Source organism: Hemitrygon akajei, chromosome 15 (genome assembly GCF_048418815.1).
Source record: "Hemitrygon akajei chromosome 15, sHemAka1.3, whole genome shotgun sequence".
Lineage (NCBI taxonomy): Eukaryota > Metazoa > Chordata > Chondrichthyes > Myliobatiformes > Dasyatidae > Hemitrygon > Hemitrygon akajei.
The window spans coordinates 12,421,034-12,445,199 of NC_133138.1; the positions used below are offsets into that span (position 1 = coordinate 12,421,034).

Genomic DNA, 24,166 nt, shown 5'->3' on the forward strand with positions numbered 1-24,166 from the left:
TAAACAATGCTACCACAGGCAACGTCCTCTAGATGGGTTACAAAGCAATTCCATTTATTTATTTATTGTTTATTAATTGAGATATAGGTCAGCACAGGTGCTTCCACCCCTTTGAGCCACACTGCCTAGCAACCTCCAATTCGATCCTAGCTAATCACGGGAAAGTTTACAATGACTAATTAACCTATCAACCAGTACACCTTTGGACTGCAGGAGGAAATTGGAGCACCCATGCGCTCACAGGGAGAATGTACAAACTCCCTACAGGCAGAGGCAGGAATTAAACCCAGGTTACTGGTACTGTAATGCGTTGTGCTGCCTACCGTGCTAGTATGCTGTCCCTTTCACTCTGTTTACATCTTGTGTTTATTTCAAATATGGCTCCAGCACCATTAGGCCCTTCATGTACTTTCTGGCGGTGTGATTCCGGGCCGACCGGGCGACCTGGTGCTTTATTGTTTCCGAGAGTCTTCCACGAAGCTGCGACCAGAGTGTGCGGCATGCAGGAGGTGGGGGTGCGAGCCCAGGATTGACTCCATCGCTTGCCGACCCCGCCGATTAAGGCGCCGAGGCGATTGTGAACGCGAGCGAGCATTCAGCGCAGTCTGCCGGCTGCCAGAGCAGGTGTCTGAGTATGGCGGTCTCTTGTTCTGTCTCACTCGCTGCTCCCAAGGGTGGGTCCTTGCATTCTAGTGATCCCTCTCTCCCTCGGTGCTGTCGGCGGATAGGGTTGGAGCAATCACCACGGAACATAGATTCAGTTTCTCGGACGTGTTCTAGTTTCTAGGCCTATTTCTGGTCACTTTACTTTTTTACTCCTTTTGGGAAGCCTGCAGACAATGAACACCGATTGGAACAGTAGTGAAATATATCTTTTCATTTTGTGGTTTATATTCCATGTTTTTTGGCTGGTATTTTCATGTTGCTGTTTGCACGATTTTTTTTGCATGGTGGGGGAAGGGGTTTTGATGTTTCATATTTTTCTTTGAATCGGTTGGTTCCATGGTTGTTATTTGCTTTGTGACTCTGGAGATGATGAATTTCGGGTTTGCCTGCTGTGTACATTGATAATAAATGTACTTTGGATCTCTGAATCTATGAATAAAGGGTAATAAATAATGAGAACATGAGGTAATGTGATAAAGAGTCCTTAGAGTGAGATCATTGGTTGTAGGAACATTTTAATGATGGGGCCAAGCGAATGTAGTTATCCTCTTTCATTCAAGAGCTTGATGGTTTAGGAGTAGTAACTGTTCCTGAACCTGCTGGTATGAGTACTGATGCTCCTGTACCTCCTACCTGATGACAGCAATGAGAAGAGAGCATGGTCTGAGTGGTGGGGATCTTTGATCATGGCTGCTGCTTGTTTCATGTAGATGTGCTCAATGGTAGGGAGGGCTTTACCAGCCATGTACTGGGCTGAATTCACGACCTTTTGTAGGATTTGCCATTCAAAGGCATTGGTGTTCCCATACCAGGCCATGGTGCATCCAGTCAGCATACAGTCCACCACACAGCTATAGAAGTTTGTCAGAGTTTTAGATATCATCTGAATCTCTGCTGACTCTTAAGGGAGTAGAGGCACTGCCGCTCTTTCTTTGCAATTGCACTTGGGTGCTCAGCTCAGGACAGGTCCTCGAAAAAATACAGTGGAATTTAAAGTTGCTAACTGCCTCCACCTCTGATCCTCTGATTGGGGGGGGGGGGGGGGGGGCTCGCTCATAGATCTCTGGTTTCCTTCTCCTGAAGTCTATGATAAGTTCCTTGGTCTTGCCAACATTGCATGAGAGGTTGTTGTTATGACACTACTCAGCCCGATTTTTAATCTCCTTCCTGTATGCTGATTCATCGTCACCTTTGACTTGGCCCACAGCAGTAGTGTCATCAGCAAACTAGAATCTAGCATTGGAGCTGCGTTTAGCCACACAGTTAGAGTCAAGTGAGCTGGGGAGGGGGTGAAGCATACAGCCCTGTGGTACACCTGTGCTGATGGATATTGTGGAGGAGATGTTTTTGCCAATCTGAACTGACTGGGGTCTATACGTAAGGAAATCCAGAAGGTATTGAGGCCAAGGTCTTGGAGTTTATTGATTAGTTCTGAGAGGATTATGCCATTGAATACTGAGCTGTAGTCAATAAAGAGCATCCTGATGTCTTTTGCTGTCCAGATGTTCCAGGATTGAGTAAAGAGCCAATGAGATGGCATCTGCTATGGACCTGTTGCTCCAGTAGTCAAATTGGAGTGGATCCAAGTTGCCGCTAAGGTAGGAGATGAGCCTCTCCAAACACTTCTTCACTGTAGATGTAAGTGCAACTGAGTGATAGTCTCTGAGGAAGGTCACCATTCTCTTCTTGGGCACTGGTATAATTGAAGCCAGCTTGAAGCGGGGGGTCGGGGGGGGGGGGGGTAGCACACACTGCTGAACCAAGAGCCTAACGATCTTTGAGAACACACCAGTTAGTTGGTCAGCACAGGTCTTTAGAATACATCTAGGTACCCTATCCAATCCAGATGTTTACCATGGATTCACCTTCCTAAAGGTAGCATGCACATCAGCTTCGGATATCGAGGTCATAGGATCATTAGAAGATGTGAGGGTTCACAATTGCTTCACTGTGTTCTGATGGTCAAAGCTAGCATAGAAGGCATTAAACTCAGTTGGAAGCAAAGCCCTACTGTCTTCCATATCTTAAACAGGAATGTCTTCTTGATTAAGTTAAAAACATAAGAAAACTGATATGTTAAGTAAATTTTATATGACTGTAACTGTTAAAACAGCTCAGTAAAATTAATTTGTGCTTTTTTTCCCTGATTATCAAAGGCATGAGTAAGTTATCACAAGGGCACTGGCACTCTGGTGCTATGCTGATAGGATGATATCTTGAAGACTGTTTCATGGGTAACTGCAGCAGCCAGACCTCAAAGTGAATTCCTGTTGTGCTGTCACAAAAGATAAGGTTGGTCACGCCTGAACCACAGAGATGGAGCATGGATGGCATACATGCAGGCTCTCACTGACGTAAGCCATGAAGTTTGTTGTTTTAAGGCAACAGTAAAACGCAGGTATAACAAGTTACAATAAGAAGCAAAGAGCAAAAAAGGAATAGCGAGGTGGTGTTCATGGATTCACAGACTGTTCAGAAATCTGGTGGTGGTGGAGAAGAAACGCTTCCTAAAATATTTAGCATGGATTTTCAGGTTCCTGTACCTTCCTCTCTGTTGGTACTAGTGGGAAGAGGGTGTCCGAGAAAGTGAAGGTCCTTAATGATGGGTGCTGCTTTCTTTACGCACCACCTTTGGAAAGTTGCCTTTATGGTGGGGAGCCTTGTATCCGTGATGGAGCTAGTTGAGCCTACTTCTGATATGTCTTATGATCCTGTGCATCCCAGAGTAGGCAACCAGTCAGAATGTTCTCCATGGTACATCTGTAGAACTTACTAGAGTCCTTGGTGTCATACCAAATATCGTCATGCTCATTGAAGTGCGCCTCTTGATTGTCAGTGAGCACGAAATGTTTTCACCCATCCATGCTGACTATGGTCTCCCGAGTCAAGGATTCAGTTGCAGAGGGTGGAACAGAGGCTCAGGGCTTGAAGCTTGTTGATCAGGACTGAGAGGATGATGGTGTTGAATGCTGAGCAGTAATCGATAAACAGCAGCATAGACACAATCCAACCCAAAAGTAACTGCCTGTTCATTGTAACAGTGCCATGTCAAAATTCACGATATTGTCTCTGTCATCAAAGAACAATTTTATTTTCACAGTATCATGTAAGTGAACGGGACTATATTCTGATTACCAGCAAATAACCAAAGACTGGGAATAAATGGATCATCCTAAGATTGACAAACAAATAGGGTACTGCAAGGATCAATGCTTGGGCCCCTCTTTTCATATCGTTCGTCAGGGAGTTGGCTGAGGAGATCAATGTCATATTTCAGAGTTTGCTGATGATATTACACCATAGAACAATACAGCATAGTGCAGGCCCTTTGGTCCTTTTAACATACTCTGAGATCAATCTAACCTTCCCTCCTACATCACGTACAAATGTACTCTAATCAACATTTTATAGAGCTGCAAGGTTACCTCGTGGCTCTTGAACTCAATGTCCCAACTAATGAAGGTGAACAAATCAGGCCACTTCTAAACTGCCCTATCAACTTGAAGCATTAAACTAGCTACACTGTGACTTTGAAGGAGAATAGAAAGAATCTTCAGGGATAACTAGGGAAACTGTATGAGTGGCAAGATTATTGTAAATAGACTGTGGTGTAGAAAAATATTAAGTCATGCCCTTTGGAGCACAGAACAGGGAAGTGAAGCAGTATTTACTACATAGAAAAAGACTCAAATATCCAGAGGGAGCTGGCTGTGATTGTGCATAAATTGCTCAGGGGCAACATGCAGGTGTAACAGATAATTAGTGGCAAGTAATATGTTCACCTGATTTAAAAGAGGATTTGAATCATGAAAGATTTGGGACATGAAAATTTTCAAGTCAAGTCAAGTCACTTTTTATTGTCATTTCGACCATAACTGCTGGTACGGTACACACTAAAAATGAGACAACGTTTTTCAGGACCATGGTGCTACATGATCCTAAATTTTATTCTGAATGGAGAAGATCTAGGTGAGATGCACCTCAGATACTGTGTGAAATCGTGACTTCCTTACTTTTGAAAATATGTTCTTGCCATTGAGATAGTGCCGTGAAGAATTATTGTTTACAGCGATGCCATATGAGAAGAGATTAAGTAGACTTGGTCAGTCTTCTCTAGAATTTAGAACAATGGGAGATTCAATTAAAATATTAAAAATGGCTTGATAGACTTGAAACTTTGAGGTTGTTTCATTGGCTGAGGACCTGGGGAGTGGAAGGCACAATCTGAGAATAATGGGTAAGTTGTTTAGTACTGAGATAATGAGAAATTAGTTCACGCAGCAAGTGTTGAACCTTTGGAATTCTCTACACCAGGGGTTTATGGAGGCTCAGTCATCTCCATTCAAAGGAGATTAATATGGACAATTAAGGAGTCAAGTGAGAAAGTGATGTTGGGGTAGCAAGCAAGCCATGGACTTGATGTATGGCCAGATCTCCTATTCTTTATGTTCTGGAAATCCCCAAGTATCAATGGAGGCAGCCCCAGATGCATTGGTTGCTATCTGCTAAGATTCTTAGGGCTCTGAACCAGTTCCTCCAGATTAGGGATGACAATTTAAAAAGCAGGAAGGGTATAACAGAGAATTACAGAACAGTCTACTTAACCTCGGTATGAGGTAAATGCTAGAATCTATTGTGAAAGAGGTAATAATAGATTTAAAATCTTAGTCAGATTGGGCAAAGTGAACATTGATTTTTGAAAGGGAAATTGCTTAACACATTTACTGCAGTTTTTTGAGGATGTAACTGGTGGAACAGATGAAGGTAAAGCAGAGATTGTGCTCTATTTAGACCTTCACAAAGCTTTCAATAAGATTACATAAGAGGCAAATGTACAGTTTAGCAGATGAACTGGGTAACATGGGCCTGGCCCGAATTGAGAAGTGACTGACAGATAGAAACAGACCACAGGAATAAAGAGAGCTTTTGACTGGGGGGGGGGGGGGGGGCAGATGATGACTGGTGTGTTGAAGTAGAAATCAATGCTTGGGTTCTTATTTATATATCCATAGTGTGGTTAAGGGAGCTAAATGGAAACATCCAAGTGTCCCTGAGGGTGGCAGCATATATAGATAAACTTGTTAAGAAGGCATATGGTATACTTGCCTACGTTACTAAGAAGAGAAGAAGCAAACTTAATCAATACAAAATACAGTATTGTCAAACACATCTGAATTTTTCTCTGTGCTTTGCTGATAATATTGTTGTTGTTAAAATTTATGGGGAAGTATTCATCGGCGTTCTCATGGTCTAATCAATACATGGAAAACGCTCCTGGAAAATGCATGTGTGGTTTGTTGCTGGGTGGAAGTGGAGCGGAAATTACCTACACACAGCAGCAGAGTTCATATCTGACTTAACATCAATGGAATCTTGCTTCAGCAAAAAGAGATGGGATAAGGAAGAAATATTTTTTTTTAAATGAACTGGTCTCTATTATTGAGCTAACCGATCACTCATTAAGCAGAAACATGGTAGCTGATACCTCAGGTTCACTGAAAAGCACCTCTGGGAGAGTGACACCATTTTTCTTTGCAAAATATTGGAGTATTTCTTCTGCCTCCTTTACCCTTCCTTTTATCAACAACCAGCGTGGAGATTCAGGAATAAACCTGAAAGTAGAAGTGTTATTTTAGTATACTGACTTCACAAATATTTTCACAAGTCGAAATACTTTTTAATCACATGAGATAATGTAATTTAATCACCTAGAAACATAGAACATTACAGCACAGTAAAGGCCCCTCAGCCCACGATGCCAACACTTCAACCTCATCTAAGATCATAGAATATAGAACTCTACAGCACATTACAGGCTGTTTGGACCACAATGTTGTGCTGACCATGTAAACTACTCTAGAAACTGCCTCGAATTTCCCTACCACATAGCTCTCTATATTTCTAAGCTCCGTGTACCTATCTGAGGCTACATCCACACTAGACTGGATAAATCTGTAACTGAAGCGTTTTCGCTTCGTTTTTACCTTCCGTCCACACTGAAATGGCATTTTCCTCCCCTGAAAAAAGAGCTTTTCTAAAACACTCTCCAGAGTGTGTAAATCTGAAAATACCAATTGGCCGGTGTAGTGTCTACAGGGTAACTGAAGCTTTTTAAAAACACTGTCATGACCAGCTGGAATAGATGGTGGCGGCAGCATGGCATTTCATAGTTTTCTTGAATGCAACTTCCAACACCACAACAACAATGGCGGACGGCTTCAGGAGCCTGTCCCTGAGCAGAATGTTACTGCAGCTTTGCAGTGTGACAGAGAATTTCAACCCCCCCACACAACCTAACAACTTCAGAACAGACGGCAACAAAACTGAAGCCAGAAGAGCTAGAAGTGTACTCACCAAATACTTTGACCCATAACTTACTGAATAAATAAGTACACTCACTTTGTCCTGTTTTCTGTCCTTGCTCGTATGAAGGTGGTTTACCTATTTATGCAAGTACTTCTCTGATAATAGATGTGTAACAGCCTAATGTAACATTGTATGGAAATACAAGATAACACTGATGCAGACATGTTTTATACATTTAACAAGGTGTTTTATTAATGTATTGCTTGTGCAAACATTCAATAGATGCAAGTGTCATTACTTCCAAAATATCATTTTTAAGTAGTAGCTTATGTTTGGCATAGAAGTTCGCTGATGACATGGCCATAGTGGGGTGTGTCAGGAATGGACAGGAGGAGGAGTATAGGAAACTGATACAGGACTTTGTGATATGGTGCAACTCAAACTACCTGCGTCTCAATATCACCAAGACCAAGGAGATGGTGGTGGACTTTAGGAGATCTAGGCCTCATATGGAGCCAGTGATCATTAATGGAGAATGTGTGGAGCAGGTTAAGACCTACAAGTATCTGGGAGTACAGTTAGACGAGAAGCTAGACTGGACTGCCAACACAGATGCCTTGTGCAGGAAGGCACAGAGTCGACTGTACTTCCTTAGAAGGTTGGCGTCATTCAATGTCTGTAGTGAGATGCTGAAGATGTTCTATAGGTCAGTGGAGAGCGCCCTCTTCTTTGTGGTGGCGTGTTGGGGAGGAAGCATTAAGAAGAGGGACGCCTCACGTCTTAATAAGCTGGTAAGGAAGGCGGGCTCTGTCGTGGGCAAAGTACTGGAGAGTTTAACATCGGTAGCTGAGCGAAGGGCGCTGAGTAGGCTACGGTCAATTATGGATAACTCTGAACATCCTCTACATAGCACCATCCAGAGACAGAGAAGCAGTTTCAGCGACAGGTTACTATCGATGCAATGCTCCTCAGACAGGATGAAGAGGTCAATACTCCCCAATGCCATTAGGCTTTACAATTCAACTGCCAGGACTTAAGAACTTTTTAAAAGCTATTATTAATGCTTTTTGAGATAGTGATTTAGATGCATATCATATTTTTTTTACTGAGTTAAGTATTGTATGTAATTAGTTTTGCTACAACAAGTGTATGGGACATTGGAAAAAAGTTGAATTTCCCCATGGGGATGAATAAAGTATCTATCTATCTATCTATCTAGACGTGAAAATGTTAAGACCAAAAAAGGAAAATTGTAAGTTTCCCTTTTACTCAGGTAAAAATAAAATCACTTTTGCCCAGTAACTCGTTTTATTGCACATGTTAAATACAGCAAAATAATACAGAAAGATATGGCAAAAGTAAAGGCAAACAAATGAGGTAACAACAAATTTCACTTTTGCCCAGTAACAAGCCTTATTGCATTTAGTTGTAGCTGTTATCCCTTTCATTGGTGAAGAGACTATGGCTGTAGGAAATGCCTCCAGGGTGACCCCTCTGTGAGAGTGGGGAAGATGTTGGTGGGGCCACCCGGGGTCTGTGTGTCCGTATGTGTAGCTGTTGTAGTGGCTGTGAGGCTGGTATTGTGAAAAGTACTGGGGGAGGAGCCATCATATTCCTCATCATTGCAAATCTCTCTGCAACAGATTTAGTCAGTTTTTCAAAGTTTGTCATCAGCTGGGTCATACTGTCCGTGAACTCCCTATCAGTTGCCTCCATACGCTCCAGTATTTTTTTTTTAGTTTTAAGTCCTCCTGCGCGAGAGCCAACAGCTGTCCTTCATTTGGCAATTTCCTTTGAAGTTTTTCTTGTCTGTAACTGGACAAACACGCACCGAGTTTTTCACGGTGAGATTTGATACCAAACAAGTCACTTGTTTTCTGTAGATTTGTCCTGCGCATGCCCAGTAGGAGGAGATTTGCCCAAATACCAGTTTTAATGTGGACGGAGATATTTTCAAAAATGCCTGGTGTGGACGCCTATTATTTTTATGCAAAAGCGGTGTTTTCAAAATTATCCACTCTAGTGTGGATGGAGCCTAAGAGGCTCTTAAAAGATTTTATTGTATCTGTCTCTACCACCTTCACTGGAAGTGCACTTCACACACCCAGCACACTCCGTGTGAAAAACTTACCCCTGACATTGCCTCTGTACCTACTTCCAAGCACCTTACAACTATGCACCGTCGTATTAGCCATTTTAGCCTTGGGGAAAAAGCCTCTGACTATCGACAGGATCAATGCCTCTCATCATATTATACAGCTCTATCAGGTCACCTCTCATCCACTGTCACTACAAGGAGAACAGGCTAAGCTCACTTAACCTATTCTCAAGCTCTCCAATCCAGGCAACATCCTTGTAAATCTCCACAGCACTCTTTCTATAATATCCACATTCTTCCTGTAGTGAGGTGACCAGAAATGAACACAGTACTCCAAGTGGGGCCTAACTAAGGTCCTAAATAGCTGTAACATTACCTCACGGCTCTTGAACTTAATTGCATGAAGGGCAACACACCATACACCTTCTTAACAACACTGTCAAACTGCGAAGCAGCTTTGAGTGTCCTATGGACACAGAACTCAAGATCTCTCTAATCTACCACACTGCCAACATTAATATTACCATTAATATTGTATTCTATCTTCAATTTGGACCTACCAAAATGAAACACTTTACACTTATCTGGGTAGAACTCCATTTGTGACTACTCAACCCAGTTCTGCATCCTATCTACGTTTCCCTGTAACCTCTGACAACCCTCCGACTAATCACAGCACCCCCAACTTTTGTGTCATCAGCAAACTTACTAAATCACCCTTCCACTTCCTCATCCACGTCATTTATAAAAATTACGAAGACGAGGGCTCCCAGAGCAGATCCTTGCAGAAAACAATGGGTCCATGCAGAATACAAACCATCTACAACTATCCTTTGCCTTCTGTGGGCAAGCCAGTTCTGGAATAACAAAGCAAGGTCTCCTTGGATCCCATGCCTCCATACTTTCTGAATGAGACTTGCATTGGGAATCTTACTCAAATGCCTTACTGAAATCCATATACATTACATACACTACTCTACCTTCATCAATATGCTTTTTACATCTTCAAATAATTCAATCAGGCTTGTAAGGTGTGACCTGCCCTTAACAAAGCCATGCTGACAATCCCTAATCATATTATGCCTGTCCAAATGCTCACAAATCCTGCCTCTCGAGATCTTCTCCAACAACTTGCGCACTACTGAAGTAAGCCTCAGGGGTCTATAATTTTCTGGGTTATCTCTACTCCCTTTCTTGAGCAAAGGAACAACATTTGCAACCCTTCATCCTCTGGTACTTCTCCCGTCCCTATTGATGATGCAAAAATCATCACCAGAGGGTCAGCAATCTCTTCCCTCGCTGCCCCTAGTATCTTGGGGTATATCTTGTCTGGGCTCAGCAACTTATCAAACTTAACACTTTTCAAAAGATCTAGCACATGCTCTTTCTTAGTATCTATATTCTCAAGTGTTTCAGTCTGCTGTAAGTCATCCCCACAATTGCCAAGGTCCCTTTCCCTGGAGTATACTGATGCGAAGTATTCATTAAGTATGTCCGCTACCTCCTTGAATCCACTTGATTGTTGCACTTGATTGGTCCTATTCTCATATGGCTCATCCTCTTGCTCTTCACATACTTGTAGAATGCCTTGGGGTTTCCTTAATCCTGCTCACCAAGGCCTTCTCATGGCCCCTTCTCGCTCTTCTAATTTCATTTTTAAGCTCCTTCCTAGCAACCTTGTAATTTTCTAGAGCTCTAACATTACCTAGTTTCTTGAACCTTACATAAGCTTTTCTCTTCTTAACTAGAGTTTCTACAACCTTTGTACACCATGGTTCTTTTACCCTACCATTCTTTCCCTGCTTCAATGGAACATGCTTATGCAGAATACCATGAAAATGTTCCCTGAACATTTCCTGAGCCAAAGGTTCAGCAATCTCCTCCCTCGCTTCCCACAGTAGCCTGGAATGTATCTCCTCCGGGCTGAGCTTTTCAAAAGCTCCAAAACATCCTCTTTTTCAATGACTATACTCGCAAGTGTTTCAGTCCGTGCATTTCTCCAAGAATATCTGCTCCTAATTAATGTTCCAAAGTTTCTGCCTAATAGCATCATATTTCCCCCTACCTCAGTTAAATGTTTTCCCAAATTGTCTGCTCCTATCCCTTTCCAGCGCAATGGTAAAGGAGATAGAGTTGTGATCACTATCCCCAAAATGCTCTTCCACTGAGAAATCTGACACCTGATCAGATTCATTTCCCAAAACCCTCTCCTCTAGATGGCTTATCTACATATTGCGTCAGAAAACCTTCCTGAACACACCTAACAAACTCCACCCCATCCAAACCCTTTGCTCTAAGGAGATGCCAGTCAGTCTGAACTTTCCTCCCACATAATCCTCCATTTTTCTTTCATCTATGTGTTTATCTAAGAGTGTCTTACATGTCCCCAGTATACAGTGTCTGTCTCTACCATCATCCCTGGCAGGATGTTCTGAGAACTCTCTGTGTAAAAACCTACTCCTGACATCCCCCATATACTTTCCTCCATTCTCCTTAAAATTATACCCCTCTTATTAGCTTGAAGTTGATTCAGAAATCTCAAAGAGCAGAAGATAGTATGAAAACTGGCTTAATATTCTGACAGGCTTATGGAAAATTGTCAGCAATCCTGTGTCATTGGCAAAGATCTGCCTTTCTCAATCAGCAACTTATCTTGACTTAAAATATGTTGCTTCTTCCCTCCATTGTCACTGGATCTAAATTCTCATTCTGTTCACTTTAACAGTATTATGGTAGGACGTTAATTTGACACTTTAAAAAAATAGCTTACTACCAACTTCATAAGGGCACTTACCTATCAGCAATAAGTGCCATTATTAAAGTTATCTACTATAAATCAGTGTTCCCTGGCATGCTGTGACACAGTGATGAACCATCAGAATTGAATTGGCATGGTGCACAATGCCCTCACCTCTTTGCTTGGATGGCGCTCAGCTGCCCTCAATATTATCAGATGTGCATCTACTTGACTCCTGCACTTTAAGAACTGGGTTAATCTTGACGTACAATATGAGAATGAAAGCTGCTGAATTTGCAGGTGACATGTTCAACTACATGAGGCAAACTACATTGCCTTTCTCTGCTGAAGTATCTCCCTGAGAAAAAAAGAGGAGGATGAGTGAGGGAGAGAGTTTGAAGTGAAAGATAACAAAGTGAGAGAAACAAGGGGGCAAGGGAGAAAAGAAAGTGGAGATAAAGATCAGGGAGTAAGGAAGGTGGAGAGACAGTGTCTTGGGGAAGGACGAGGAGGAGAGACAAGAGAAAGGAAGAATGGAGAAGAAGGAGAGACAAAGAGGAAGGAAGTAAGAATGGAAGATGAGGAAGAAAAGAGAAATGAGGAAGGAGGGCCATAGGGAGGGGGCATGTGTAGCAATAGTCCTGCTAGCCATGAGCATGCACTCAGTTGCAACTATAGCTGGCTCCTTCTGAAACTAATAAAGTGGTCATTGAATGACCGTGCTCTTCTGTTGCTATGGCCTCTCTACTTCTAAGTTCAATGCGCTGTGCGTTGAGTGATAGTTTACTGCACACCACTGTTGTTTTACGTGCTTATTGAGTTACTGTTGCCTTCCTGTCAGCTTGAACTAGTCTGACCATACTCCTTTGACTTCTCTCATTAACAAGGCTTTTTTGCCCACAGTACTACCACTGACTGGATATTCTTTTGTTTATTGTACCATTCTCTGTAAACTCTCAGGACTGTTGTGTGTGTGAAAATCTCAGGAAATCAGCAGTTTATGAGATCCTCAAACCTATCCGTCTAGCACAGTCAAAGTCACATTTCTTCCCTATTTTGATGTTTGTTCTGAACAACAACTGAACCTCTTGACCATTTCTACAAACGTTTGTACATGCTTTTCTGCATTGAGTTGTTGCCACATGATTGTTTGATTATATACAGTATTTGAAGTAATAAGCAGGTGTACAGGTGGTGTCTAATAAAGTGGCCACTAACGGTAGGTTTCAGATTAAATAATAGACTTGGCTTTTTTGGCTGAAAGTCAGGGTTCTGTTTGGATGGTCACCCAGTCTTTGGCTCTAATTATTTCACATTGTGGGTAACAAAGAGTTTTGTTGAAGGATGTCGTGTAGCAGAAAGGTTTTACTTAAAAGGAGTGATTCAGAAATGATGAAAAGCAGTGCCATACTTAGATAACAAAAGAGGCTGGTAAAGTAATAATTCCAACAAATCAACAAGCATGCCTTGGAATCACTGTGCTTGTCTGAATCTGTGTCATGCTGACATTTACTCACAGGTGGATGGGAGGTTGCACAAATGCTATTCCACATGCAACGTCACAGACCCCAAAAATCTGTTTGTATAGGTCCTTGTCATGTGCCTAACTTCCTCGGGATCTGTGGTGTGCACAATGTCCTGACTGCCCCCACTCACTTTTTTTTTCAAATGTCACCACTGCCATGTGTTGTCCAACTTATTGTATCTCTGGGTTGCCTTCATGCACAAATAATGAGTGCCAGAAGACAGAATCAACCATCTTGCACTGAGCAGGGTGACTCCTGAGTACAGCTTCAGCTGGAACAGTTCGCAAGGTGTCTCGATATGGAGACAAGATTGTTCATTGTCCAGCAGCACAACTCTAACCTTTTGAAGCATTACATGAATGAATGTTCTCTTCAGGGGTTATTCCCTTAATGGAGGATGTCTGTTTAACGTGTGGAAGCTGTTGCACAGGAAGCCACCACACAGTCCTCAGCAGATTGGTGTCAGGGTCCAGTGCTATGGGATGCAAGATGACTGGAGACCCTTTACTGCTGCAGCCTTCATTTGTCTCACTGCAATTGTGATGAGTTATCATCTTTGCCTGCTTCACCATTGAGTTCTTGTTTGGATCATTCTTTGTCTGCAACCTTTGCCTTGAACTTACAGTACTGTCCTGAGAGACCCCACCAGGAGCTAAACTCCAAACAGCATTGCTCTTAGAATCTCAAGAACCCACAAGCCTTTCCATCACCACAAAGTGACGATCCTCAGAACAGCTTTTTTACAGGTGTTCAATAATATCTTGAAGAAAGAGAATGCAAATCCTTGGAAGTGGGCAAGGAAGTTGCACTTGCACATAATCTAACAGCATTGGCTAATGTTCCAAACTTAAAAACAGCTTCTCAGTGGGGAGATTTGCAGTGTAGTGCAAATTTGCAGTCCCTGTTGTGCCTCTAGATCTATTTATGGACAGTGTTAAAAATTATTTAGTCAGGGGAAAGTTGTGAATGCTAAATGTTTAAAAGGGTTCCATGGTGGTTAAGAACAGATAACTTATCTGTGTTGATTAAATTTGATGGGAAAAGTTGCCAGATAGGGTAAATTTTGCTTATAAAAGTTATATGGTTCGAGCCTATTGGCCTCCTCCTCTGAGATGTTTTCAATGCTTGAAGTTAGGCTGTGTGTAAGGGTAAAAAGTAGTTTGGTAGATGTGTTGGAGAACATGATGTTGGCAATTGTGGAGAAGCTGTTAGGCTAAAATGTACCAACTGTGGAGGAGAATATCGCTCTGCATATGCAGGATGCTCCGTATATAAGAAAGCTGTGAAAGTCCAGCGTGTCTGAGTGGAAATGGGCATATCATATGTAGAGGCTCTGCAGAATAAACAGAAGACCATGACTTCTGTAATGGGACATATTTATATCTAGAATGCAGATATATTAGGGACAATGTGTGAAGAGCATGATTATTGTAGATTATTGATAAACTAAAGTTTGTCTCTTTCATGGCAGGTGTGGTAAATTGCCCATCACAATGTAATAGTTGGACAGAAAGAATTAAGATTATATTAACAGCTGCAGAAAAACATCCAAAGATAAAAGACTTAACTCTTGAAGTTACTAATAATGCCTTAGAAGGAGGGATAAATGATGTCAGACTTCAAAGGGGGGGTTGCTAATGGTTTTTCTAATCTTACACTGGAATGCTTGAAGCCTGTTACCTAGTGGTCAAAAATTTAAGATATTTATTGAAGATTTACCAAATAAACCTTGTCAAAATCTTGTCTAAGTTATAAGATACAAGGTTACACTGATATGAGACACGATTAGAAAATGGGTATTTGGATGAGGAGTGGCTACCTTTGTCAAAAATGGAATAGCATATAGAGTGATAGAGATTGGAGTTGTTTAGAAGTCAATTGTGGTTGAAATTTGGGGAAAGAACAGCAAAGTACAGATAATAATTTTTTATAACCCATGTGAAATGTTAACATCGAATATATTGGAAAGTGTGTGTGGAAATGGGAAAAATAAGATCATATGGTGCTTATAGTACTATGTGGAGGTGTAATGACACAAGTGTGAATGGGATGGTGGTGGAAAACCTTCTGGAAGAAAAGTGTTTGGTGTGCTTGAATAATGGTAGGAGTACAAGAGTAAATCTATTTAACAACAATGTTTCTGCTACAGACCTTATACTGGTATCTGAGGTTATAGCAAGTGTGTGTAACTGGGGAGTGTACAAAGATACAGCAGTGGGGAGTTGATGTGAATCGGAGGAAAGGTTCTCATATCTCCAGATGGAATTTGAAAAAAGGTAAATTGGGATGTTTTTGTGATGACCTATGTGAAACTAGGTTTCCTGATTTTCTTGTTTTGGAGGAGATTGAGTTGAATACCTTGTGCTCTGTACTCAGCTCAATAGCTCAGGAATGAATTCCCAAATTATTGGGAAATAGTAAAAGAAGTCAGTTCCTTGGTGGATGGATCATTGTAAAAGAGGAGTGGATTAAAACTTTTAGGAAAGTTAGGCAGTGTTACTCCTATACATTGTTCATATGAAATAAAAGAGCTGAAGCTATGGTTAGAGAAGTAGTGAGAAGGAGTAAAAATGTATTGGGGAACATACTGTAATGGCATTGGGAAACAGTTCCAGTTAGGGGAATTTTGGGGTATGATACAGAAAATCAGGATTATTAGAAAATGTGATGCATTACTACCTTTGTGTGGTGTGGAGAGATTTGCGGATACTGACTCGAAAAAAAAGCAGAGCTATTGGCAAAAACATATATCAGTGCATATGGCTCAGCAAATTTAAGTTTTAAAAAAAGAGAAAGACCAGATACACAAACAGATTTGGCAAGCAATCCTCACTTTGCCAAGAAAAAAGAACTTTCCAGTTCCTTCTTAGATGTTGAATTTACTATATATTGGTTGAAATTAAAAGGGTTCTGAATTGCGCTGGTCGGACATCACTTGGGAAAGCTGATATTTGTTATATGTTTACATGATTATTGGATTTGAAATTTACATGAGTTTTGAAATTCTCTAATGTTATGGGTTAAAGGGTGACTTCTGGCTTTCTGGAAATTAATGGTTTTTATCCCTATATATCAATCAGATCGTTCCAGTTATAGACCTATTTCACTAAATTCTCATGTAGGAAAGATTATGGAATGAATGGTTATCGCAAAGCTTTCATGTTTTGTGGTAAGTGGTGAAAAATTAGCTGTATACCAATATGGATTTATTAAATGGAGAATGACGATAGGCTTTTGGAATCTGATATTTGTAAACTGAAAATATTGTAACTGAAAACTGTTTCAGTGGTAGCAGTTTTTTTTTGGTGTAGAGAACATTCTCTAAGGAGTATGAGACTGAAAATGGGACTCCTCAGGGGAGTGTGTGCAGCTCACTCTTTTTTAATATTATGATTAATCACATTTACTTAAATTCACTCCTCTCTTCAGGACACAGAGCCTTTCACTGTTCTGTTGTTTGGTCAATTTATTTGTCAGCCCAGATCAGTTGGGCCGAGAGCCAATCTCGCTTATTCTCTGCGATGGTCCTCTCCATAGCACTGTGGCTATGAAGAATGCCCGGGTGGCTGTGCTCTGTGTCCACTACTATGATGAATTGATAGGCGAGGCTTTGAGCCAGTACCAGGCTGCTTTGGAGTTCGGATCTGAGGACTCATTTTTGGTTTGGATTGCTGTTGTTCACTTCAATTGTTTGCATGATTTGTATTTTTTTCTCCTGTGCATTGAGAGTTGGTCTTTTATCCTTATTTCTATTCTTTTTTTCCTTCAACTGTGTTCCCTCAGGTTTCTTGCTTTGTGGCTACCTGTGAGGTTGTATAACTTATACATTCTTTGATAATAAATGTACTTGAATCTTGAAATTTCTGAATTGTCAAATGTTGGTGATGGTACAGTGTCAAGAAAGGTAGGAATATGAATTATATAGTTAGGAGAATGCAGGCAAGTATTAATGAAGTAGTGGAATGAGGACATCAGTGGGAGGGGCTTAATTTTTTTTTTTGCAAAGATTCAAGTTATTTGCTTTTCTAACAGGAACATTACACCCACAATTGATCTCAATTTATATGGGAAATCTCTTACAACAGGAGTCAGTCATAAAGTTTCTAGGCATGTGGATGAACATAAGGCTAACATGGAAGGTATATATGTATAAAATTCTACAGAAGTGTGAAAAAGCCATTGATGTGCTCAAGTGCTTAGCTGCGTGTGATTGGGGAGCAAATAGGAATTCATTTTTAAAAAGTATATTACTCTAATCAGAAACATCTCCTAGTTGAGTTCCCGCCATCTTCTGAATTTTATATAGGTACTGTCTTTTCTTTTCAAAGATGTTTTAAAAGATCCAGTGGCAGGATGTTCAGCTGTTGTTTGCATTCCAAAGTTTCAGGTGATTATTAAGAAAAGATTCTCAAAGTATTGGTATTCACATCTGAGATGGTTGCTATAGTTTTAGCCTCAGAATGGTTTGAAGAAGTATGTTCCACATTTTTTCTATATGCAATTCCTTCTGGCATCTTTTCTCCCACTTACTTAGTTTTCATATATTACACAAGAGTCTATTTACATTCTCCTTAGGATTTAAAATCCCACCTAAATTTGCATGTTCATGGGAATACAAGATTTGGTTCTCAAAGTCATGTTTTTCATTGTGGAGAACTATGGCCCAACCTCAAATTACTGTGGTACTCCACCAGACAAGCTGAAAGGAATTCCTTCTCTTACGCTCTTTGCCTTATGCCTGGCATACACTTCTCTAGCCATATCAGTACATTACCCAAGATTCCATGTGCACTATTCCTTTTGACAACCTCCCGGTGAAGTATTACCCATTGGAAATATTCCTGTCGTAGCTGAATCATTGATTGGTAGGAGGCAGTGAGTGGGTATAAAAGGATCTTCTTCTATTTGGCTACCAGTGACTAGTAGTGTTCTGCGGGGGTTGGTGTTGGGACCAGTTCTTTTTATGTTGTATATCAATCATCTAGATGATACAAAGATTGGTGGATTGGGCAGGTAGAGTTGAGGAAACGGGAGGGCTGCAGAAGGACTTAGACAGATTAGGAGAATAAGCAATAAAGTGGCAAATGAAATACAACATTAAAAAAATGCATGGTCACGCACTTCGGTAGTAGAAATAAATGAGCAGAATATTTTCTAAATGGGGAGAAAATCCAAAAATCTTAGATGCAAAGGGACTTGGGAGTCCTTGTACCAGAACACCATAAAGGTTAGTTGCAGGTTGAAATGGTGTTGAGGAAGGCAAATGCAATGTTAGCATTCATTTCAGGAGGTCTAGAATACAAAAGCAGGGACGTGATGCTGAGGCTTTATAAGGCACTGGTGAGTCCTCACCTTGAGTATTGTGAACAGTTTTGGGTTCCTCATCTTAGAAAAGATGTGTTGGTATTGGAGAGGGTTCAGAGGAGGGTCACAAGTATGATTCTGGGAATGAAAAGTATATCATACTTGGCATATTTGATGGCTCTGGGTCTGTACTCTCTGGAATTTAAATGGATGAGGGGGGATCTCATTGAAACCTTTCAAATGTTGCACGGCCTAGGCAGAATAGATGTGGAAAGTATCTTCCCCATGGTAGGGGAGTCAAGAACAAGGGGGCACATCCTCAGGATAGAGGGATGCCCATTTAAAATTGAGATGCAGAGAAATTTTTTTAGCTAGGGGGTGATGTATTTGTGGAATTTGTTACCACAGGCAGCTTTGGAGGCCTGTTTGTTGGGTGTATTTAAGGTAGGCTCTTGATTGGACATGGCATCAAAGGTTACGGGGTGAAGGCCGGAGTAGCTGGTCTGAGGAGGGGAAAATGTATCAGCCATGCCTAAATGGCGGAGCAGCCTCAATGGGCCAAGCGGCCTAATTCTGCTCCTCTGTTTTATGGTCTCTTGGCCTTAACAGTTATTTTTCTTCATTATGCTTTTCACTTTTAAACAGCTATTAAAGCTCTTACTGTCTTAATTTATTCCAGTCTTCACAGCTGCTGCTACTTATGGCAACTTTATAATCCTCTTCCTCTTATTGAATATTGTTTTCAATTTCTCTAGATAGGCAAGGAGCAAGCTTAATTTTGTTTGTGTTTCTCTTAGGTATTATTTCTTTAAGTAGCAACTATTGCTCAGCCACTGTCACACCTTTCAGTACACTTGCTCATTTAACCACAGCTCTAATACTGCTTGGCTTTATATAGAACCAAAGGTACCTCGGTGCATCTATTCTTTCACTACCAATTTACTACCAAGTGCCAGAATCATGCTGCATTAGAAATTTTCCTCTTAGTTTCCAAGCGACTTTGTCAATTCCCATCTCCAACAGTACAGAAATAATAAATTTAAGTTTCCTATCATGAGATTTACTGGCATCAGTATCAGAGTACTAGGATAGCAGGAATCTCTGCTCTACGATATAGATAGCTGCATTAAAAGAAATTGACAGTCAACAACTCTTGTGTCTAAAATATCAGATTGTATGTTTACTGACCAGAATTTGCCATCTCTTTACTGAGATATAAGGAATAAATGAAATCATAAATTCTGTCATCTAAGTTGAAACTTTGTCATTTGGTATTCAGAGTTAGAACTTCTTTTTCTCAACCTTGCCAAGGACTTTAACAATTACCGTCAATATAAACTGAGGTGTCAAATGACAACAGCACTGCAGTGAATCGTTGACTCATCTTCCATTTTAGTTACTTCTCATCCCATGTTTTCAATAAACACACTATTTGAAGATATGTACTATTAACAGAAAACTAATTTGATTTTAAAAGTTCATATTGTTTGTAATTTCAGGGGATACAATCGGTAGCATAAAATGAAATTGAAGATTCTTTCCGTTTTGTAGTTTTAACATAGAATTTTGGTTCAATAATACTTCTATAAGAGCATAGGAAGTTTCAATATCTCTGAGTTACTTTGCAAATGAAGCTGTATCTGTAGATTTGGCAAAACATATTAATTTAGAAAATAATATTTGAACTGAACAGTCATTTGTAATTACCAAATGCAAATGGTAAACCAGAGCAAATGATCTCAGCTGTTTAAAGCAATCCCTGATCTATTTTTGTCAGTGGTATGACTTTTTGTGTACCTCTGCTACTAAGTTCCCGTGTCTAATTTATTGCCCATCTAATTTCTAGAAATAGTGTTAGATGAACCCAGTGATTGCAACTTCATAAATTTCCAGTGCGGAACATATTGCTGAGCTAAATTTACAACTAATATATATTTATGCTCATTGTAATTAATCCACCTCAGTGCATATTGAAATGCTCTCCCCACAGACCCAAAGACTTTTGCATCTAGAAACTTATTTCCTTTTTTATAAGTATTCAGCAACTTTGCCTCCACAATCCTCCATGTTAGTCAATTCCACAAGTTTCCTTTCTGTAAGTGAAAATATTTCTCCTTATCAAACTCTCAAAGTTGAGAACATGACTTCTCAGACTAAACAACTAAAAGGGTGATCATAACATGACAGAATAGATCATTAAGATGAAACTGAAGTAGTTCAATCTGAAACTAAGAGTTCTGAATCTAAATAAAAGGAACTGTAAAGCTGTGAAGTATGAATTATCTGTGATAGGTGTGGCATATTACTATTCCAATGACATTGATTGATATAATGATATTGACATTAACATTGACATTGGTGTATACTGATTAAGACCCCACAACCTGTATATGAAAAGTTAGTCCTAAAGTTAGTCATCTCAAGATTATTTACAGTACCACTTTACAGGAAAAGTTGAAAAAGGAAGATACAGGATATGGGATGAATATGTGTTTAGAGAAATGAATGTAGGAGGGAGGGATTCATATTCTTAGGATAAATGATACTAGTCCAGATGGAACCAGCACAGAGATGGAAAGTTGGTGGTTAGCATGACACTATTACAGCTCGGGCATAGGAGTTTGGAGTTCAATTCCCACACCATCTGCAAGGGGTTTCTACGTGGTCCCCATGGACACATGAGTTTCCTCCAGGTGCTCCGGTTTCCTCCCACTTTCCAAAGATGACCTGGTTAGTAGGTTAGTAGGTCATTGTAAATTGTCCTTTGATTAAATAGGTGGGTTATTGGGCAGTGAGACTTGCTGGGCCAGAAGGGCCTATTCTGGCACAGTCCCATTTTAGGCCAAAAGGTTGGGAACCCCTGTTCCAAAGGGAAACAGAACAGAATGGTGTTTAGCTTGACTTTTCTTGTGGTTGTGTATCAGGAGATCATAATTCCTCTGAATCCAGTGATTATTCCCGATTATTTTCTGTCCAAAGTTTACTTTGCATTTTGTTGTTAAAAGGGTTGGTGGATAATATTGGCAGAATGAGTTGCAATTTTTGGACCTGAAGTAAAATTAGATAGATAAGTAAACTCTTACGTGGTTTCTTTGTGAGGTCAGAATCAACGTACCATTTAAATGTTTTGCCAGTTCTTTATTCCTAGGTAGTAATCTCTCCCATTTCTGAGCTGGATCTTTAATTCAGGTACAATGTCCTTCGACTTGATCTTTTGAACATTTTAACCTCTCCTAGATTCTTTTATTTGTGTCATGGACCTAATTCCCTCTCGTCTTTTTTATTTTCTCTTCCATTTATGCTTCCTTTTCTTTTTGATGATTTCTTCATGTTTCTCCCTTCTCTCTTTCCCGGCTCTAGTTCCTGTCATCCTACCACTCAAGTTTAGACCCCCCCCCCCCCCCTCCGCCAGAGAGCAATAACAAACAGAGTGATGCCTGTCCAGTCTATGCTGGTTCCATCTGGCCCAGTCATTTCAAATTTACTCAATTTTTTACAGTTCAATCAATTGCCCTGATAGTTGGTTTTCACCTTCTTCCTCAGTCATTGGCTTTTGGCTGGTATTAATATGGATTGATGTGACAGCGGAGCACTAAAGATCATTAGCATAGTTTTGTTTGTAGATTCTATTAAGTAGAAATATAAATTAATTCCCTATTTTTGAAAGGCAAAGTTATAGTGTATTTCTTAACTGAACACCAAACAAAAATGTAATTTATTATAAAATTAAAATAAAATTCAGGTTTAATTAGACCCAACCTATTTTAACTGGCTTGGTCTTGTGCAAGTGATGCAACAGGCTAGCAATCATTTGATGCCAAGAAATATTTGATACGTATGTTACAAACAAGCAAGAGATTACTAGACTTTTTTAATACATTGCCAGTATTAACACAATCCCTAAGCTCACCCACCTAAGGAGGACATTCATCCTTTTTTAAGTTTTTTGTAATTTCTGGCAGAAGACACCAAGAAGTTTCTACATACCTCCACAAAGGAATGTATGTCAGGCTAATAAGAGAAAGAGCCAAAAGCAGCATCCGCCAGTTTCTTAGAAAATATGCAATGAAGGGCAGCAACATGTAGCCAAGAGCATAAGAAATGCACACTCCCAACGTGCTGTACATAAGCCGAATGGATTTTCCAAGAATTTCTGATCCTGGAAGAAAAAATGTAGTAATTACAACAGAATTCATGATTTAAGTTGCTGAAGGGTCAACACAATGACATTTTGTTCTTTGCCAATATTGCACTTTGAGCATTTTCTGTCATTAGTATATATCTTCTTAACCATCATTTTGTTGACTTGATTATCCAGTTATACTGATGAGGGATGATTGATAAGTTCATGGCCTAAGGTAGAAGGAGTCAATTTTAGAAAACCTAGCACATTTATTTTTCAACATAGTCCCCTCCTACATTTATACACTTAGTCCAGCGGTCGTGGAGCATACAGATCTTGGACCTCCAGAAAGTGTCCACAGCATGGGTGATTGATAAGTTCGTGGCCTTAGGTAGAAGATGAGTTCTACAGCTCTTGTTACATGCACATGCAGTTCAACTCTTTGAGTGATTATGCAGAAAGTTTGAAATTAATAACTCATCTTCTACATTAGGCCACAAACTTATCAATCACCCCGATGAGTTATTAATGTCAAACTTTTTGCGTAATCACTCAAGGAGTTGAGCTGCATGTGCATGTAACAAGAGCTGTATAACTCACTCCTTCTACCTTAGGCCACAAACTTATCAATCACCCATGCTGTGGACACTTTCTGGAGGTCCAGGATCTGTATGCTCCACGACCACTGGACTAAGTGTGTAAATGTAGGAGGGGACAATGTTGCAAAATAAATGTGCTAGGTTTTCTAAAACTGACTCCTTCTACCCTGGGCCATGAACTTATCAATCACCTCTCGTAAAATAGAGCACGTGAGCATGATGTGAGCAAACTTATGGTTATGAAATATTATTTCCTCAGCATGTGGATGGAAGTGCAAAGGTCAATTGTAACATCTGACTGACTACCATAAATCAGATCAGGAGAAGCCAACCATCCTATTTTTGCAATTAGTTCTGAGTTTCTTGGGCTACAGGGGAAGAGAATGGAAGCTGTGTGTCTGTATGATTCAAATCCATTTATAGAGAACAATGAAGTTATTGGATGAGGGTTGGGGAGAGGGTTATATGTCCTCCCAAAACAAAGAAATATAACTGGAGAAATTCTTGGTCTCCCATGGGAAATTATATCTTTTCAAGTACCCAACATCCAAAATGTAGAAAACTAACACAGGTGTTGCTAAGGACATTTAAAATTTCATAAAATTTTAACAAGTATTCATTGCTTCCAGTGAGATCTACTGTACCTCCCTTAATTGCAGGACTCTGAAGAGAGTGGTGTAGACAGCCCAGCTGATCTGTAGTTGTGAACTTCTCATGATTCAGGATATTTACAAGGACAGGTGTGTAAAAAGGGCCCGTAGGATCACTGGAGATCCAAGCCGTCCCAACCACAATCTATTCCAGCTG

At 40.4% G+C, this 24,166-nt stretch overlaps 1 protein-coding gene across 2 annotated transcripts in view; it reads right to left on the minus strand.

Annotated features, from left to right (window-relative positions):
- LOC140739171 (organic cation/carnitine transporter 2-like) overlaps nt 1-24,166 on the minus strand; it is a 73,428-nt gene that overhangs the window by 34,623 nt on the left and 14,639 nt on the right. For both annotated transcript variants that reach the window (XM_073067204.1, XM_073067205.1), the window contains exons 4-5: nt 22,625-22,796; nt 6,152-6,278 (exon numbers count right to left, since the gene is read on the minus strand). In XM_073067204.1, coding sequence (XP_072923305.1) covers nt 6,152-6,278; nt 22,625-22,796 — 299 coding nt within the window. The remainder of the gene's footprint in view (nt 1-6,151; nt 6,279-22,624; nt 22,797-24,166) is intronic.